This window comes from Carcharhinus amblyrhynchos, chromosome 2 (genome assembly GCF_965287045.1).
Source record: "Carcharhinus amblyrhynchos chromosome 2, sCarAmb.v2.hapA, whole genome shotgun sequence".
In the NCBI taxonomy this organism is placed as follows: Eukaryota; Metazoa; Chordata; class Chondrichthyes; order Carcharhiniformes; family Carcharhinidae; genus Carcharhinus; species Carcharhinus amblyrhynchos.
The window spans coordinates 31,587,189-31,606,820 of record NC_137325.1 but is presented as its reverse complement, the minus strand read 5'-3'; the positions used below and the strand labels follow the sequence as shown (position 1 = coordinate 31,606,820).

The following is a 19,632-nucleotide window of genomic DNA, read 5'->3' as shown; positions in this document are numbered from 1 at the left end:
CAAGGGATTCACTTGATCCAGCTGCCTATGCATTTCATATGCCTCATATGTCATAAAGATATAACTTTTCATACTTGCTCACTACCTATTAAACAACCAGAAGTTAGGACTGGTGCATTTAGGTATAAGCTAGTTTCCCATAAAAATTAGCAGACAGATTACCTTTAAGCAAAATCATTCAATGTTCTGTCTGTATTTCTATATAAGACCATTTTAGGTCTTAAACACTGCCAAACAGTCCCTCTGACACTGAAATTTTGCCATTGCAAGTGTGGAGTCTCATTTCTTCAAAATTTAATTATTGTTGAAAGTTTTAAAAAAACTGTCTCTTGCTTCTCTTTCCTTCTGCCTTTCTTCCCTCCCTTTCCCATTTTTCATTCTCTCTCTCTGCTTTGTGTACATGCTTTTACGTTGAATTACAAATTCTAATTCATACTTCCTGGTTTAACTGCACGGTACAGTGAGGATTCTTCAATGTGATTGGTTGAAGAGGCATGCTATTGCTTGCCTTGTTCCCTCAGGTCACTAATTTCCAATAGAGCATGCTACACACACAATTAATGGAAGTTGCCACTTAAAAGCCGACTTAGTCTATGGGCAGAATGAATGGTGAGTGCCATTCCTTTGCCACTGACCATAAAATATGAGCCAGTCTAATTTTGATGGGTCTTTTCCCACTAACATCAAATAGTGATCACCATTTCCTGAATTTAATTTTGTTTTCCACTGGACTTAAATCATAATATTAACAACCTGGTAATAGTGCAATATTGAATTGAAAGTGTGTTCTCTAAACCTGGCTGATTTTTACATTACAGTGAAAACATTTTTATGCTCCAAAGTTTTGTTTGTTTGAGCAAAGCGCAATGTTTCAGCAAGATACCTCAAGCTGAGGAGATAAGATTATGGTATACAATGTGAAATTAGATATTCTGCTGGAGAGTTAATTGCAGCTCTTTATAAATTTGCTTTTTAAAAGTAAAGTTAAGATTTCAGTTGAAATGCTCAGTAACACAATCAAAGTAATATCAGATAGGGAAGTGGCACAACGTAGGTGGGCCTGGGTAAGATTCTGTCAGAGAATTGGTACACATTTGATGGACTGAATGGCCTCCTTCTGTACTGTAGGGATTCTATAAAATGCAGCATTAGCAATCTTTAACGTTTGTACATTTTGCTAAGATAGTGCAAATATATAGTAAAGCAGTTTTTAAAATACTTGTTCATGTGATATGGGCTGCTGGGCTTGGATAAGGTTCTCTGTCAGAGAGTCCATGCAAACTCAATGGGCTGAATGGACTCCTTCTGCACTGTAGGGATTCTGTGAAATGCAACATTAGCAATCTTCAGCATTCATACATTTTGCTAACATATCAAAGGTATAAAAGTGACACAGTTTTGTTTCATTCATGGGATAGCCGGACCAGCACTTATTACCTCACCCTGAGGCCATTTAAGAATCAACCACATTGCTGTGGATCTGGAGTCAGGTGTAGGCTAGACCAGGTAAGGATAACAGATTTCCTTCCCTAAAAGACATTAGTGAACCAGATGGGATTTTATGAAAATCAACATTTGTCTTATAGTTGTCATTAGACTTTTAATTCCAGATTTTTATTGATGTGGATGTGTGGGGTTCCTCTGGGTGCCATGCTAAATTGCCCCTTAGCATCCCAAGATGTGTTGGTTAGATGAATGAAGCACCTTTAGGGGTTAATGTGCTACACAAATGCATGTTGTTATTATTGAATACAAGTGTTGAAGATGGAGAGCAGAGGGGGAGCCTGGAGGGAGAAAACTACTGTATTCAGATTTAGGTGAAATTATGCTCATATCTGGCAGAATACGATTAATATAGTGCATGCATGTGGGTGAGTATGTATATAATGCAGGATATACCAACATGTGTCTACAATGCGGGGTTTCAAACTAATGTTTATTGGGCAGGAAAGAGACTTGATTGTTAAAGCACATGAGCCTCAAGGATTATGACCGGTACCACCAGCAAAAAGACGAGTGACATATGCATTTTGGTTGCCTTTGATAGTGTGCTTGGGATCCTTTTATTTTACTGGGCATGATAATAACTACTTGCTCTGGTGTGAAATTTGCACATATACCATTATAAAAAGGCATGTTTGCAATGGGCCATACACAACAGCTTATATTTATAGGGTGCCTTTAATGTAAATAAAATGTTGCTAAGTATTCACAGTTTAGCTTATGAAGAGAGATTGAATAGACTGGGTCTGTACTTGTTAGAGTTTAGAAGGCTGAGGGGGGAATCTTATAGAGACTTACAAGATAATGAAGGGGCTAGATAGGGTAGAGGTAGAGAGATTCTTCCTGCTTAGAAAGGATAGCAGAACTAGAGGGCACAGTCTCAAAATAAAGGGGGGGGGCAGTTTAGAATAGAGTTGAGGGGGAACTTCTTCACTCAAAGGGTGGTGAATCTCTGGAATTCTCTGCCCATTGAAGTGGTGGAGGCTACCTTGTTGAATATGTTTAAGTCACGGGTGGATAGATTTCTGATAGACAAGGGAATTAAGGGTTATGGGGAGAAATGGAACTGAGCCACTTCAGATCAGCCATGATCTTATTGAATGGCGGGGCAGGCTCGAAGGGCTAGATGGCCTACTCCTGCTCCTATTTCTTATGTTGTGTTCTTATGTTCACAGGAACCTGAAAGTATTACACCGTTTACATAAGGGGCTGATTGACCAAGCTTTAGGTCATCTGGCCTAAGAGGTTGGTTTTAAGGAGGAAAGAGATATGGAGAGGCAGAGAGGAATAGTGAGGGTATTCCAGAGGTTGAAGCCATGGCAACTGATAAATGATGGATAACATAATTAAGTGATGTTGCCCTGAAGAATTTTATAATTGTTCAATGTTATTTCATTTTGGCAGTTCAAAAACTAGCTATTGGATTAACTGTGACTCAGTTTGTAGCATTCTTGCACTGACTCATGAGGATGTGGGTTTAATTTGCCCTTCAGGGAATTGAGTCTAAAAATCTAGGCTGACACTCTTATGTAAGACAAATGGAGTATGATGCTATTGAATGTTCTGGCTTTTGTTTTGGAATGAAATGTTTAATTGAGATGCTGTCTGTGTTTTAAGGTGGAAGTAATAGGCTGCATGGTGCAAATTTAAGGAAGATACTGGGAGTTAATCTTGTGCTTGTTTGTGCTATCTCTTGTACTCGCTGTCTTACTTGATCTCTTGTAGACTAACTCACCACTTTTACTCTTGTATTCACTTACACTGGCACACTCATTCACTTTCACTCCTGGGCATTCTTTCACTAACTGTAATGAAGCTCATGGGGACACAATTTTCCTGTGCTGTCCGTCGCTCAAGTAAATTGGTCTCTTTACTTTTGGGGAGCTTTCATCCTGAGATAAGATTACATACCGATCTTCTATTTGAAGGGATTGCATTCCTATTCTACGATGAGATTACTTTGTTCAGTTTTAGTCCCCCACATGATGGGTGATGTAAAGGCTATGGAGAAGTTTCAGGGACTTGACTGATGCATGGTTTAAATGTTTTGATTTACCACAATAGGCTGAGACCTCTATTTCAAGGACTATATAGTTTCCTGTGGATAGATTTGAATTAGATAGGTTAAGGAGAAACTGATAATATGCATGTAAAAGCAGCTAGATAAAATGTTAGGTTTTTCGTTTTCAGTAGAGCCATTGACCTTGTGAATGAATTGCCTGCTTGTAATGTGAGTTCTGATTCATAGCAAATGTTCAAAAGGGAGCTGTTCAGTTTCCTAGTTATGGCTCATATAGCTGCATAGAAGAAGTAGATGTAATGATGGTTGATGCATCTCATGGTCACTGTAGTCTCCTAGAATTTGTTTCTTAAAAAGTCCCAGAATTTGTTCACCCCCCACCCCCAAATTTGCTGAAGGTAACTCTTATTTTGTCTGTGGCCAAAAATTGTTGTTCGTCCATCATCATTGATGAGGACCTCAACACCATTAGTCATTTGAGACTGGTTGTGCTGTGTCCGAAGATGACTGATCAGGCCAATTTGGGCACGGAATGTTCTGGCACATATTGGACAGACTTATGTAGACACTAGTAGTTGTGCTGGTGGCTGTGGACTTGCACAGCTTGCGCTTCAGCAATACACCTTGCTTCGTAAGCTTGACGGCCTTTGTGTATGAGGCAGCGCCAGGTAGGGTGGTTTTGTGCCAGCGTTTCCCAGGTGGTTGTGTCTATGTCAGGCGACTTCAGGGAAGCATTGAGGGCGTCTTTGAAACATTTCTTCTGCCCTCCATGCGAGCGCCTTCTAGCTGAGAGTTCCCCAAAAAGGAGCTGCTTGGGTCTGCACTTGTCTGACCATACGGATAACATGCGCTCTCATCAGCAGTGTGTGGGCTGACAGTAGAGTTACTGTAGAGAGAACTTCAGTGTTTGGCACTTTGTCTTGCCATCTGATGTGTGGTATTCTGGAAAGGCAAGTCATGTGGAAATGATTGAGCTGTCTTGCATGCCTTCGATACACAGTCCACACTTCACAGGCATACAGGAGGGTAGTGAGTACCGTGGTGCTGTAGATCTTCAGTTTTGTTGCTGGGCTGATTCCTCGGCGTCCCCATACAGCAGAACGCAGTCTACCGAAAGCAGAACTTGCCTTTGCTACTCTGCAGTTACCTTCAGCATCAATAGCCACTGCTTAGGAAAGGGTGCTGCCAAGATAAGTGAACTGGTCCACTGCCTGTAGTTTCTGCGCTTTGATTGTGATTATGGGTTCTGTGTATGGTGCATGAGGAGCAGGCTGGTGCTCGACTTCGGTCTTTTTAATGTTGTTGGTGAGTCCAAAGTTGTCACAAGCCGTGGAAAATTTGTCCATACTGACATGCATTTCTGGCTCTGAGCCAGTATACAGCAGTCATTGGCAAAGAGGAAGTCTCTCAGAACAGTCTCTTTCACTTTGATAATAGCTTGAAGTCTCCTCAGGTTGAAGAGTTGCCCATCCACTCTGTACTTGAGGCTGACTCCAGCAACACTATCCTGGAAGGCATCATTCAGCATGGCAATAAACATCATGTTGAACAGCATGGGTGCGAGTACACAGCCCTGTTTGACGCCATTGGTGACTGGGAATGCCTCAGAGGATTCCCTGCCATCCAGTACTCTGGCATCATGCCATTATGGAACTGGCATATCATCTGAATGAATTTGGGAGGGCAGCTGAACTTTGACATGATCTCTCCACAGGCCTTGTCGGCTTACTGTTGAAGGCTTTCGCGATGTCAACAAAGGTTGTGTAGAGCTCACAGTTCTGCTCCTGACACTTCTCCTGAATTTGACGCTCAGCAAAAATCATGTTAATAGTTCCACGACCTTTGCGGAAGCCACACTGTGACTCTGGAAGCAGGCCCAGCTCCAGATGAGCGACCAGACGATTTAGCAGGACACTTCCGAGGGTTTTTCCTGTGATGGAGAGCAGTGAGATTCCCCAGTGGTTGTCGCATACTTGCCGATTGCCCTCCCTCTTGTAGTGGTGTACGATGGAAGCATCTTTAAGTTCCTGAGGAATGGATCCTTGCTTCCAAAAGGACTGGAACAACTCGGTGAACTTCTTGATAAGTTCAGGACCAGCAGCCTTGTAGATCTCTGTGGTTATGGCACATGCCCCTGGGGCTTTGTCACTGGATAGCTGGCTGACAGCTTTCGTGACTTTGGCTACTTCCGGTGGGTCATCCATGGCGCTGTTGAAATCCTGTCTGTTGCCTCATCGTTAAGAGATGACGGTCGGCTAAGGATGGCTTCAAAGTGTTCAGCCCATCTCTGCAGGATCTGAGCCCTCTCTGTAATGAGAGTTGTACCATCTGCACTCGAGGAGAGAACTCCTGAGAGATTGAGGTCTGTAGGGAGTGTTGAGAGGACTTCATAGAACCGTTTCAAGTCGTTTCTGTCAGCGTATCCCTGTATTTCATCTGCCTTGGCGCTCAGCCAGGCATCCTAAATTTTATGCAGTTTATTCTGGACTGTCATGCGAGCACTGGTAAAAGCATTTTTCTTGGCAGCTGATGATGGGTCATTCTGACATGCCTGATGAAGACGGTGCTTTTCAACAAGTAGAACCTGTATCTCCTCATCATTCTCAACGAACCTGTCATGCTGCTTGAGGGTAGAAAGCCCAATCATCTTCAGTGCAGATCTGTGGACAGCATCCCTGAAGCGCTGCCTGTGAGGTGTATGTCAGCAAGCTTGATTTCTAAGTCTTCAGCCAGTGCTGAAGCTATGTTGGGGTTCTTTAGCTTGGCCACATTTGATTCTTTTCATAACCTTGCTTCCTTGTGGTCGCCTCGTGAGTCTGATGTGGAGCCTCATTTTGGAGACAATGAGCCTGTGATCTGTCCAGCAGTCAGCACGACACATGGCCTTGGTCAGTCTGACGTCCTGCCTGTTTTTTCTCTTGACGATGACATAGTCGATAAGATGCCAATGCTTAGAGCGGGAGCGCATCCAAGAAGTAGGCAGATGGAAGGTTGTGTTGGTGATGAGGTTGTGTGCTGTACAGGCCTTCATTGAAAGTAGGCTGTTACTGTTACACTTGCCCACTCCATGCCTCCCAATGACTCCCTGCCAGATTGCAGAGTCACACCCTACTCTCGCATTGAAATCGCCAAGCAAGATCAGCTTATCGGTACTGCTCACTGCTGATAGTAGGGTGACTAGTTCTTTGTAGAACTAGTCAGAAAGACAGAACTTCTGTCTTTCATCTCATCCGGGTTGTTCATTGTAGGGGCATAGGCGCTGATCAGGATGGCCTGACTTCTGTTCTGTAGTGGAAGCTGTGATGTCAAAAGCCGGTCATTCACACCTTTGGGTAGACTATCAAGTTTCTGAACAACATGACTCCTGACGGCGAATCCAACTCCAGCATCACAACGCTCATTGCTGCCGTGACCGCACCAGGAAAAAGTGTATCCATCTCCAGCTTCAGTCAACTGACCTACGTTGGCAAGACGAGTTTCACTCAGAGCTGCAATGTCAATGTTGTATCTTGCAAGCTCTCTGGCAACTAAGGCTGTTCTTCTCTCTGGTCTGTCTGCTGTAGGGTTGTCCATAAGTGTGCGCATGTTCCAAGCGCCAGTAGTGAGCGGTGTCACCTTGTGTTTTATTTCATTTGTTCGACCGCAAGATGGGATCCCCACCAGCTGCGGTAAACTGGTCAGGGTGTAGTGAAGCAGGCAATGTTTAGGGCATCTTTTCTAGCCCCTTCCTCATTTTACAGAGGTGAGCAGTGCGTTCCTGAAGAGGACTGCTCGTTCGCCCAGGTAGATGCCGAGTTTCACTGCTGCTTCCGTCAGCGGAAAACAACCATTAGACCTGAGCCGCCTGTGTGCAGATCCGTGACTACAGCACCCAGTGTATCCACACCTGCTTTGTCGCTCGCCCATCGCCACAGGTCTTCAAGGGTTGAATAGGACATTGATGGTGTCGAGACTAGCACTTGATTTGGATTAAAGTGAGGGAGAGTTGTGCAGCGTCAGCCTCACTCTGTCTTCCCAGTTCCTGTCTGGATCCAGTGGCAAGACAAGAATCAAGATGGCTGGAGATGGGACTAGGCGCAGTGAATGACCAGGACATCTTCTGTGTCTTGTCCTGCTCTTTGCGTTCTGCGACGCTTGCAGAGACTGCCTTCTTGACTGTTGGACCTTCCATTGGTCTGGTCTGCTCAGTGTGCCAGAGTCTGTCTTCACATGCTGGGATAGACATCTCCCTATCTCACTGAGGGTTGAGACCTGTCGGCTACCCTCATCTGGTTTAGCTGGCTTGTCAAAGCCATTGCCCGGGGTGTGGCAGCTGTCGCATGCAAACAGCTATGGGGAGACACAGGTGAGAGCTGAGTGCCAGGTGGGGACAAAAGGTGGACAAACCACCCTGAAAGGACATGACATGTTCCCCCACCAGAGGTACTACCCCTCCCTGACACCGGTCAGGGTCCATATGTACACTGATGGCATCTGGCTCCATCTCACTGTTGTCCCTCTAGATCCCTGCACTTAATGCTGTGTTTGTCTGACTTCTCAACCTGGTGAGCCAATGTTCTGATTGTTAAGCAGCGAGAAAATCAAAAATTTTGCCCCTGCAGCCACCTCTGTATTTTCTAGCCGCTGATTCCATTCCCCTCTTTAGTACTGTCTCAGATTGAACCTGATTGTCTGCAGCCCCTAGTTGTCCCAGCGCTGAACTACTTGTCCCAATTCCTTTCCGTAATCAAGACTACCTAATTCCAAATTATTAATTACTAATGTCCTGACTCAACTCATTTGCTGAAGCCTTTATCATATTTTTACTTCTACAATTGATTATTCCACTGTTTTCCTTATTGCCTTCTGCACTGATTAAATCTAAGCTAATCAAAAACTCTGCTGTCTGTATCCTAACCGAGTGTTGTTCACCCATCATTGCAGTGCTCATTGGGCCAAACTGGCATTTAGCCTTCAGATACCTCCATTTTAACTTTCCTATTCACATTTTAAGATTCTTCCATGAGCTCGCTGTTGGTGATGGTGCCTTCTACCGTCCAAGTCCTGAACTATGGACTTACAAAGAACAAAGAAAATTACAGCACAGGAACAGGCCTTTTGGCGCTCCAAGATCATGCTGCCTGTCTGAACTAAAACCCCCTACCCTTCCAGGGACCATATCCCTTTATTCCCATCCTATTCATGTATTTGTCCAGCTGCCCCTTAAAAGTTATTATTGTGACTGCTTCCACTATCTACCCTGGCAGCGAGTTCCACCACCCTCTGTGTAAAAAGTGAAATTGAGATTTCAGTTCACCTTGCATCACCTCATACATCTCTTTTTTAAACCTTGCCCCTCACACTTAAACCTATGCCTCCATAATTGACAGTTTCACCCTGGGGAAAAAGATTCTAACTATCCTCTCTGACCATGCCCCTCATATTCTTGTAAACCTCTATCAGATTGCTCCTCAACCTCCATGTTCCAGTGAGAACAAACCAAGTTTCTCCAACCTCTCCTCATAGCTAATGGCTTCCATACTGGGCAACATCCTGGTAAACCTTTCCTGTACCCCCTCCAAAACCTCCACATCCTTCTGGTAGTGTGGCAACCAGAATTGAACACACTATTCTGAGTGCAACCTAATTAAGGTTCTGTAAAGCTGCAACATGACTTGCTAGTTTTCAAACTCAAATGTCCAGGCGTGCATGCCGCATGTCTTCTTTATCTGCATTGCCAATTTCAGTGACCTGTGTACTTGTACACCCAGATCCCTCTGCCTGTCAATACTCTTAAGGGTTCTGCCATTTGCTGTATATTTCCCACATGTATTAGACCTTTCAAAAATGCATTGCCTCACATTTGTTTGGATTAAACTCCCATCTGCCATCTCTCCACCCAAGTCTCCAACCGATCTATATCCTGCCGTATCCTCCGACTGTCCTCATCGCTACCCGCAATTCCACCAACCTTTGTGTCATCCGCAAACTTACTAATCAAACTAGTTAGATTTTCCCCCAAATCATTCTCCCCAAAGCTTTCCAGCTCCTGTAAGATTCTCCTTTTAAAATCTTTGACCAAAGTTTTCGGTCATCTGTCCTTACAGCTCTTTCTCTCAGTATCATTATTTTTGGATTACACTTACTTTTCTATGTAGTGTATAAATGGCTATAATTTTCATACATCTATATCGGATGACAACATTCAGTGGGTTCCTGACTTTATAAAGTAGAAAAGACTTATTAACAGCCAGCAGCCTGAAGACTAATTTGGTAACTTCAGTATCTAGTATGTCTTTGTTCGGCAGAGATAATACCTCTGCATGTCGTAAGCGTCCATTCATTTTCCTTCTCTATGTTTAAATATAATTTCTCATGCATTAATTTGATTGCACTTTAAGTTTCTCCAATTATGTTGCATGAAATCTTTTCTTTGCTCAAAATCTTCCTGGCAATTACTTTAGACCAAAAAATTTGAGAGGTGCTGCTTCAGCTACTCAGGAAAATTTCATCAATGGCATGGTCTATAACCAGATTCAAAATTGTTACACTCATTTTGCTAAACTAACAGCAAATGGTGAATGAAAACTCAAGTGTTTCTGGTGCGGTATCTGTGCAAGTGAATTCGAAATGATCAGATCTTACAATAAAACCTTGTTTATTTTTCAAGTTTGATAACCATCCGCACATATATACATGTTGATTATTTTCAGATGCCATGAGTGGACGGATGCGAGCGAAGAAAAGGCCACCTATTTTTGAAGCATCAATGGATAACAATCCTCCCCTGAGATCATCAGGAAGACAGGTGTTGTATAGTCCCATTAAAACCAATATTCACTATAGTTCTCAATCTACTCTTTCAATTCAAGTCAGTTTCATTCATGAACCAAATTTGAAATTAGATTATATCATATTGCCTCTTGTGTTAATGCATCTTGTTACTCTGGTTTTTAAACTCAAAAAATATTGGTACCTAGCAACGAATGGATGATCAAGACTTTTGAAGATACTTTATATTTCTTTAATATGATGTTGAATTTTGTTTTTAAGTGCTGCTATTAATAAAGTTGTAAATGTTCTTGTATAAAATAATCTGAAGATACACTATGAGGTCTTAAATATGCTCTAAATTGATATATTTCATACAAATATATAGTGAAAGAAAATCACTATAGGCCAGCAATGCTGCAGATACCCTGCGGTGAATTTGTTGTATTGAACAGAATTTTGTTGTTAGTGACTATAGATGGTTTTTGCCAATATTACATTTGCAATCCCCAGCTTGGTGAAGATGCAAGGTGACTGTCACTGCAGCTTTGCAGACGATATGAGCGTTGTAAGTCACATATGCTAGTCTATGGTGCATATGGCTCATATTCCATAAACTGTAGAAGATTGTCACACTTGATAGATTTGTATTACACCACAATAGAACATTTATATAATTTGAAAAATGATGCAACACAGAAGCATTTGTGGAGCTGCAAGATCAGCATTTTGATAACAAATTAATTTTGCTTTTCTTATAACAAGGTCAAAAAGAAAACTTTTGAAACTGAGGAAGAGGAAGAAGGTTCTGAAAAGAAGTATAGGAAGTGTGAAAAGGCTGGATGTAGCGCAACATATCCTGTTTGCTTTGCGAGTGCTGCAGAGAGGCAAGTGACATTGATTCTGTAAACAGGTTCTTGCAATAAAATGAGATTATTGTTAAGCTGCTCAATTGAAATCTGTTTGTCTTTTTAGGAATAATGTAAATATTGTTTTTTTTATGGCAATAGGAAATGAAATTTACATAATTTATTCAAAACTCAACATTTGTATTTGTCCAATGCAATTGCGCTCTTGGATCAGGATTTACTTGTGGTTTTGAAATGTATTTAGTTGTTAAACTCATGGTCAAATTATGACATCTAATTACACTACACTAATAATCCTTCCAAGACTGAAAACAGTGTACAATTGACACTACATAAGTTTTCTGACAAGAGCTCTGGCATGTTTTAAATTTTAGGAATTTTTAGCCCCCACCGCCATCGGTATATGGCACAGAAACAGGCCCTTCAGTACATGCCAGCATTTATACTTCACGTGAGACCCTTCCCATCTTTAATCCTCTTATCCTATTATCTGTCCCCTATTCCATGCTCTTTCACGTACTTGTCTGTTCTTAAAACACCTAAATGACTCCCAGTGGAAGCGAGTTCCATACTCAGCACTCTGGGGAAAATAAGTTTCTTCCAAATTCCCTCTTTGATTCAAAATTAGTAGTTTCGTTGTTTACAAACAAAGATGCATCTTAAACTCCAACTTTCTTAACTGTGTTGAAAAGTATATCTTTTAACTATTATTGATGTGTAGATGGAAGTGAAAATTAGTCTCTTTTGATTTTGTTGCTCAAATAAGATCCTGTCTGTAGAAAATATTTGGCTTGTTTTCATTACAAAAGAGTTCTTCGTCTGACCACATCTAAATATGCTGTATTTTTAATTTTCTGTATTTAAGCCTTTCCCAGTATGTTTTTTTTTGTTGCCATTTGGAACTATGGGCACTCTGTTAAGTACTGTACAGACTTTAAAACCAGTTTTGGTTCATTTTCAGCAAAAAAAAAGTCTAAACTAATAGAGCACTTGGCTGTGGAATCAGCTTCTTGCCAGGCATGTTTTAGTTTTGTTGAAAACTCTCAGCTAAGATGCTTGGACTATACTGATCGTGAAAGAGTGTTGTATAGTTCTTGATAGAAGCCAGAGGGTGGTTGGATAAAAAATTGGCTTCTTGACAGAAACCAGAGGGTGGTTGTAGAGAGTTGTTTTTCAAACTGGAGGTCTGCGACCAGTGGTGTGCCTCGGATCAATGCTGGGCCCACTGTTATTTGTCATTTATATAAATGGTTTGGATGAGAATATAGAGGGCATCGTTAGTAAGTCCCTTACTTGCTGTCATTAGACACCAAGATTGGTGGACAGTGAGAAAGGTAATCTCCAATTGCAGCGGGACCTTGATCAATTGGGCCAGTGAGGTGACGAATGGCAGATGGAGTTTCATAAGAACATAAGAACATAAGAAATAGGAGCAGGAGTAGGCCATCTAGCCCTTCGAGCCTGCCCCGCCATTCAATAAGATCATGGCTGATCTGTCGTGGCTCAGCTCCACCTTCCCGCCCTCTCCCCATAACCCTTAATCCCTTCTCTTATCAAAAACCCATCAACCCGCTTCTTAAAAATATTTAGCGAGGCAGCCTCCACCACTTCAACGGGCAGAGAATTCCAGAGATTCACCACCCTTTGAGTGAAGAAGTTCCTCCTCAACTCCGTTCTAAACCGCCTCCCCTTTATCTTGAGGCTGTGCCCCCTAGTCCTACTGTCTTTTTTGAGCGGGAAGAGTCTCTCCACCTCTATCCTATCCATCCCATTCATCATCTTATACGTCTCAATGAGATCTCCCCTCATTCTTCTAAACTCTAACGAGTACAAGCCTAGTTTATTCAGCCTCTCCTCATAGCTCAATCCCCTCAGCTCCGGTATCAGCCTAGTAAACCTCCTCTGCACTCCCTCCAGGGCCAAAATATCCTTGCGCAGGTGCGGCGCCCAAAACTGCACACAGTACTCCAGCTGCGGCCTCACCAATGCCCTATACAGCTGCAGCAAGACCTCCCTACTTTTATATTCAATCCCCCTCGCTATGAAGGCCAGCATCCCATTCGCCTTCCTGACCACCTGCTGCACCTGCAAGCTGGGTTTTTGCGATTCATGCACAAGGACCCCGAGGTCCCTCTGCACCGTCGCCTGCTGCAGTTTTTCGCCACGTAAGTAATAGTCCTTCCTACCATTCTTCCTACCAAAGTGGACCACCTCACACTTGCCAACATTAAATTCCATTTGCCATTTCCCGGCCCATTCGCCCAGCCTATCTAGATCCTTCTGCAGACTCTCCACACCCTCCGCACAATTTGCCGTTCCCCCAATCTTGGTGTCATCAGCAAATTTCGACACCCTGCACTCGGTTCCCTCCTCCAGATCATCTATATAAATGGTAAATAGCTGAGGCCCCAGCACCGACCCCTGGGGCACCCCACTAGTCACCATCCGCCAATCCGAATAGCACCCATTGACCCATTGACTTCGCATTAGGTAAATGCGAAGTGATGCATTTTGGTCGATTGAACTGGGGCAGAATTACTCAGTTAATGGTAGGGCGTTGGGGAAAGTTACAGAATAAAGAGATCTAGGGTTACAAGTTCATACTTCCTTGAAAGTGAAGTCACAGATGGACAGAGTGGTGAAGAAGTCGTTTGGCATGCATGGTTTCATAGTTCAAAACATTGAATACAGGAGATGGGATGGCTTGTTGAAGTTGTACAAAACATTGGTAAGGCCACGCTTGGAATACTGTGTACAATTCTGGTCACCCTATTATTAGAAATGATATTATTAAACTGGAAAGAGTGTAGAAAAGATTTACTAGGATGCTACTGGATTGACCTGGTGACCCCTTAGTTGAACTTTTGATCCTACATCCTCTCTCATCACTTAAAACCACTGACTTTCTCCTTGTTAATTGCCCACTTAGCCTTATCAGCTGCTTATACTGCCAGACTCAACTATTCCAGTAATCATAGCCAGCCTCCTCCAATCTGTCATTCTCCACCTCCCCTCCATAAACTTGAGCTCATCCAACACCTTATTGTACATCAAGGCTCATTTGCCCAGCACCTTTTGTCCTCAGTGACCCATATTGGCTCCCAGCCCACCAATGCCTCAAGCTTAAAATTATTATTACTGTTCATTCATTCGTGGGACATTGACGTTGCTGGCTGGCCAGCGTTTATTGCCCATCCCTAGTTGCCCGAGAGCAGTTGGGAGTCAACCAGATTGCTGTGGCTCTGGAGTCGCATGTAGGCCAGAACAGGTTTTAAAAAAAAAAGGGCAGATATCCTTCGTTAAAGGACATTAGTGAATGAGATGGGTTTTTCCGACAATTGACAATGGTTTCCTGGTCATCAGTAGGTTCTTAATTCCAGATATTTTTATAGAGTTTAAATTCCACTTGCTGCCACAGCACGATTCAAACCCAGGTCCCCAGAACGTTAGCTGAGTTTCTGGATTAATAGTCTAGTGATAATACCACTAGGCTGTTGCCTCCCCTTTATGTTCAGACATGATCTCTCTGCTCCCCATCTCTGTAACCTCCTCCAACTGCAGAACTGAGAATTCTGTGTTCCTCACATTTTGGCCTCTTGTGTATCCCTGACTTCTTTCTCTCCACTTTTGATAGTCACGCCTTCAGCTATCTAGGCCCAAAACTCTCAAATGCCCTCGTTACTATTTTTTTAAAACGCTGCTCAGATCATTGGTCAGGCTTATCCTCTCCTTAGTAAGAGGCTTGTTCTCCAGATATATATCTGACCGTGCTCCTGTAAAACACCTTAGAATGTTTTACTGTGCAGAAGGCGCTATATAATTTCATATTGTTGTTGTGTTCTAGCTCCTTGCAATGCTGCACAGCTTTGAGATGACAAGTGTTTTTTTTGAACAGTTGATTTAATTTGAATGTCAAGGTTATAGCATCTCATTTTGAATTACTGACAAAGTTTACATTTTGGTCATCTAAGGTTTGCAAACACTTAGGAGAGAAATAAAGACGTGCATTTAAGTGCTACTTTTCATTTCAAGACCTCAGAAGTTCTGAAATGCTTTACAATTAATGAAGTTTTTGTTTAAGTGTGGTCACTGTTGTATTTAGGAAACGTGACACTTGTGCATAGAAAATTCTCATGAACAGCAATGTCCAGATAATTTGCTTTTAGGTGATGTTGATTTTTAAGGATAAATATTGGCTAGGACATCAGGAAGGATTTTCCTTGTTTGGAATTGTGCCGTTTGTTCTTATACATCCACTTGAGAGAGCAAACAGGGTTTAAGGGCTCATCTGAAAGACAGTACTTTCAACAATGTAGCATTCCATCAGTATCATACTAGAGTGTCAGTGTAGATTATTATGCTTAAGACTTCCGAACGGGACTTGAACCTATAATCTAATGACTGAAAGGCAAGAATGCCACTATCTGAAACATAACTGATAATGAATCATTTGCATGTTATTGTTTGTGTTGAGATTTGGAAATTTATTTCATGCTTATTTTTGTGATTCATCATTTTAGGTGTGCCAAAAATGGTTACACATCACGCTGGTACCATTTATCTTGTGGAGAGCATTTCTGCAATGAGTGCTTCGACCACTGTTACCGAAGGTGAGTCTCTGGAATATGTGTTTTAAATTATTTCCTAAAGATGCTGACTGGTATGTCTGTTCTTAAGCCTGTGGCATTTTTCAAGTGTATTCAAGGAATGCTTAGACTTTTTCTCCCCTTTATCCTAATTACTGTGGTAGCTCCTTGCTTCCAATTAATTTTATTTTTCTAGAATGCCAGCACTGTGAGTTGGGAATTAACGGTGCACTGACATGCTGCTTCTTCGTGGAATAATTCTTGCATATTTGTACAGTGCTGCCACACCATGTAAAGTATAAAAGTAACTACCTTCTGGAGGATGGATTTAATTTGCTGTAATGGGGAGGTTGGATTTTGGTTATAATTTCAGACTAGTCAGAAAGATACCTCTTTAGATACTTCTCTGTCATATATGGATATGTACAGAGCTTACATATAGAAATTCAGCACACATGGTGCTAATAGGGTGGTATCTTCAAAGCTGGAACTTTGTTTCACGGTGCCTTAATTTCAGCATCAGTGTAGCTGCAAGTTTAAATTCTTCTACTTTGGCCTAATCGTTCTTTCAGGAAAAAAATTAGTCCTGTATGTATTTCCTGTTAACATTCCATCTGGTTGTAATGTTTTTCTCATTTATTGTCTCAATTTTTTCCATCATAGTAACTCAAGTATCCAAATTTATGATGGAAACTATCCATGGAGACTTGACAAAATTGTGATTTACACTTTCTCAGTAGTGATTTGCTCTGAGGGGAGAGGATGAACAGCTGGCTGTTGTGGTCTGTATCAATGAGATGGGTAGAAAGAGGGATATGGTCCTTCGGACAGAATTCGGGGAGCTAGGAAGGAAACTAGCAAGCGGAACCTCGAAGGTGGTTATTTCCAGATTAAGAACGTAAGAAATAGGAGCAGGAGTGGGCCATCTAGCCCTTCGAGCCTGCCCCGCCATTCAATAAGATCATGGCTGATCTGAAGTGGCTCAGTTCCACTTTCCCGCTTTCTCCCCATAACCCTTAATTCCCTTGCCTACCAAAAACCTATCTACCCGCCTCTTAAATACATTTAGCGAGGTAGTCTCCACCACTTCAATGGGCAGAGAATTCCAGAGATTCACCACCCTTTGAGTGAAGTTGTTCCTCCTCAACTCCGTTCTAAACTGCACCCCCCTTATCTTGAGGCTGTGCCCTCTAGTCCTGCTGTCCTTTCTGAGCAGGAAGAATCTCTCTACCTCTACCCTATCCATCCCCTTCATTATCTTATACGTCTCTATAAGATCCCCCCTTATCCTTCTAAACTCCAATGAGTACAGACCCAGTCTATTTAGTCTCTCTTCATAGCCCAACCCCCTCATCTCCGGTATCAGCCTAGTGAACCTCCTCTGCACTCCCTCCAAGGCCACAATATCCTTGCGCAAGTGTGGTGACCAAAATTGCACACAGTACTCCAGCTGCAATTAGGGATGGGTCAGAAATACTGGCCCCCTTTCCCTCATCAACGTAGCAGTAAAAAAACTACCGCAAGAGAGTTCTAGCCTCAAGTTTTGCACTCAAGACACTAGTGAAGGTCTCAAAGCCCCAGGCTTCTAATTCGAGAGCATACCTGCCAAAGAATGAACCACAGCTGGCAAGCTAATGTCCAAATGAAAGTACTTCTTACTTTTTCCAACGCCCCTCCCCTCTCCCCCCGACAAGCAAATGTTCCTCTGCTGAAATCTTGAAAATAATCCAGTTAAAATTTAACCGGCTGGGTTAAATCCGAACAAAACACCAGGCAGCAATATTATTCCATGTCTGAGGTGACAATGGGTGAGGATAAGCAGCAACTGCCCAGAGGCAAGGCAGCGAGAAAGCCCTAAACAAGCCGCCATGGAAAAGCGGCAAGGAAAGACCCCATCTCCATCTACAAAGTAGCTTCACCCTGACACAGTGTCTCCTCCAAGGCCGTGAACATTGAACTCTTCGCCAGTGACATCTTGGAGTGCATCCTGGGGGAGGGGGCGGTGAGACTTCCCGCCTGGCCCATTACAACAAGCGTGGTACCATCAGCTCCCAAGAGATCCAGACTGCCATGTGCCAACTGCTGCTGCCGCCTGGGGGACTGGCCAAGCACGCCGTGTTGGAAGGGACAAAGGCGATGACCAACCGCACAAAATAAAACTCCATATTGTACTGAAACAAAAAACACAAAATTTTCTCTCCTTCCAGATGCTGCCAGACCTGCTGAGATTTTCCAGCATTTTCTCTTTTGGTTACTCCTGCTATTACACACAACTGAGTATATAAATAAAAAAAAATCATGGGCAGCATGGTAGCACAGTGGTTAGCACTACTGCTTCACAGCTCCAGGGACCTGGGTTTGATTCCTGGCTTGGGCCACTGTCTGTGTGGAGTTTGCACATTCTCCTTGTATCTGCTTGGGTTTCCTCCGTGTGCTCTAGTTTCCTCCCACTGTCCAAAGATGTGCGGGTTAGGTTGATTGGCCATGCTAAAATTGCCCCTTTAGTGTCCTGAGATGTGTAGGTTAGAGGGATTAGCGGGTAAATATTTAGGGATATGGGTGTAGGGCCTGGGTAGGATTGTGATCGGTGCAGACTTGATGGGCGAAATGGCCTCTTTCTGCACTGTAGGGTTTCTATGATAAAACAGGAGGGCAAAAGGCTTGAGAGATGTTGCAGTACAGAAGGATTTGGATTCCAGGGACATTGGGATCAACTTTTGGGAAGGTGGGACAAGTACAGAGCTGATGGATTGCACCAAAGCTAGATTGGCAAGGTGTTTTGTGATATTAATGTGGACAGTTTAAACTAATATGATACGGGTGTAGGGACAAGGAGATAATAGAGAGGAACATCCAAGTGCACAGAGAATTGGGTGAGCCAGTTGGCACTAAGATAGAAAATTGTAAGGTGTAGTTAGATTAATGGGCATGTAATAAAGTCTAAATTTAGTGTTATCCTGTATGTATGTTAATGGGTTGAGTGTGGGAAATTAGGTTGGTGAGTTGAAGGTGCAAGATGGCCATGCAGGGATATGATAATTGTGATGCCAAGAGTGAGCTGGCTCAACAAAGAGCAGGACTGGTACGAAATATTCCAGGATATGGGATATTTAGGAAAAATAGGGAAGGAAAGAGAAGAGGAGTAGTTTTAATTTAGGAGAATATTACAATGCTGACAAATGAGCGTGCCCCAGAGGGGCCAAGGACAGAATCTATTTGGTTATAACTAAGAAACAATAGACCTGCTATTACATTGCTGAGTGTATTTATAAGCCACCAACTAATGGGGAAGATTAAGGAACAAATTTGCAAGAAATTAGAGTTGCATGAATTATAGAGCAATTATGAGACTCTAATTGTCACAATCTAGACTTGGATAGTAATAGTGTTAACATGCCTTTACTTGTTAAATTAAACATATGCTTGGGGGTAAAGAAACACACACATCTTCCTTTTCAAAAAAATTGAACTGATTACGGACAGAAAGAGAAGGGAACAAAAGTTTTGGTTCTTGTCAATCCCTGTATGTAAAAGTATGAAAGACAGAATGGGGCCAGAGTTTGCAGATTGTGCTCGGAAGAACTTTCTACATCTGTATATTTCTAGTCACAGTAAAAAGTCTGACAACACCAGGTTTTATTCCAACCTATTTATTTGATAATATACTCACAAGCTTTCGGGGTTAGCCCCTTCGTCAGGTGAATGGAGAGTTCTGGCCTCAGACAGAGCATATAAAGCACAGACAGTTTAGAGATTACTGATTAGAATGCGAATCCTTGCACCTAACCTGCTGTTCAAGACCTGAAGTGGCTGATAATGTGAGTGGAAGGAGCACTGATCACAGTTTAAAGAGATGTGTATTGTCTCCAGACAGTACAGTAAGTGAGGTTTTGCAAACCCAGGC

The 19,632-nt window shown here is 42.6% G+C and overlaps 1 protein-coding gene across 1 annotated transcript in view; it reads left to right on the top strand.

Moving 5' to 3' along the window:
* kdm1b (lysine demethylase 1B) overlaps window positions 1-19,632 on the top strand; it is a 145,348-nt gene that overhangs the window by 3,545 nt on the left and 122,171 nt on the right. The window contains exons 2-4 of the mRNA XM_080204011.1: window positions 10,216-10,310; window positions 11,039-11,160; window positions 15,663-15,752. Of these exons, the coding sequence (XP_080060137.1) occupies window positions 10,216-10,310; window positions 11,039-11,160; window positions 15,663-15,752 (307 nt within the window). The remainder of the gene's footprint in view (window positions 1-10,215; window positions 10,311-11,038; window positions 11,161-15,662; window positions 15,753-19,632) is intronic.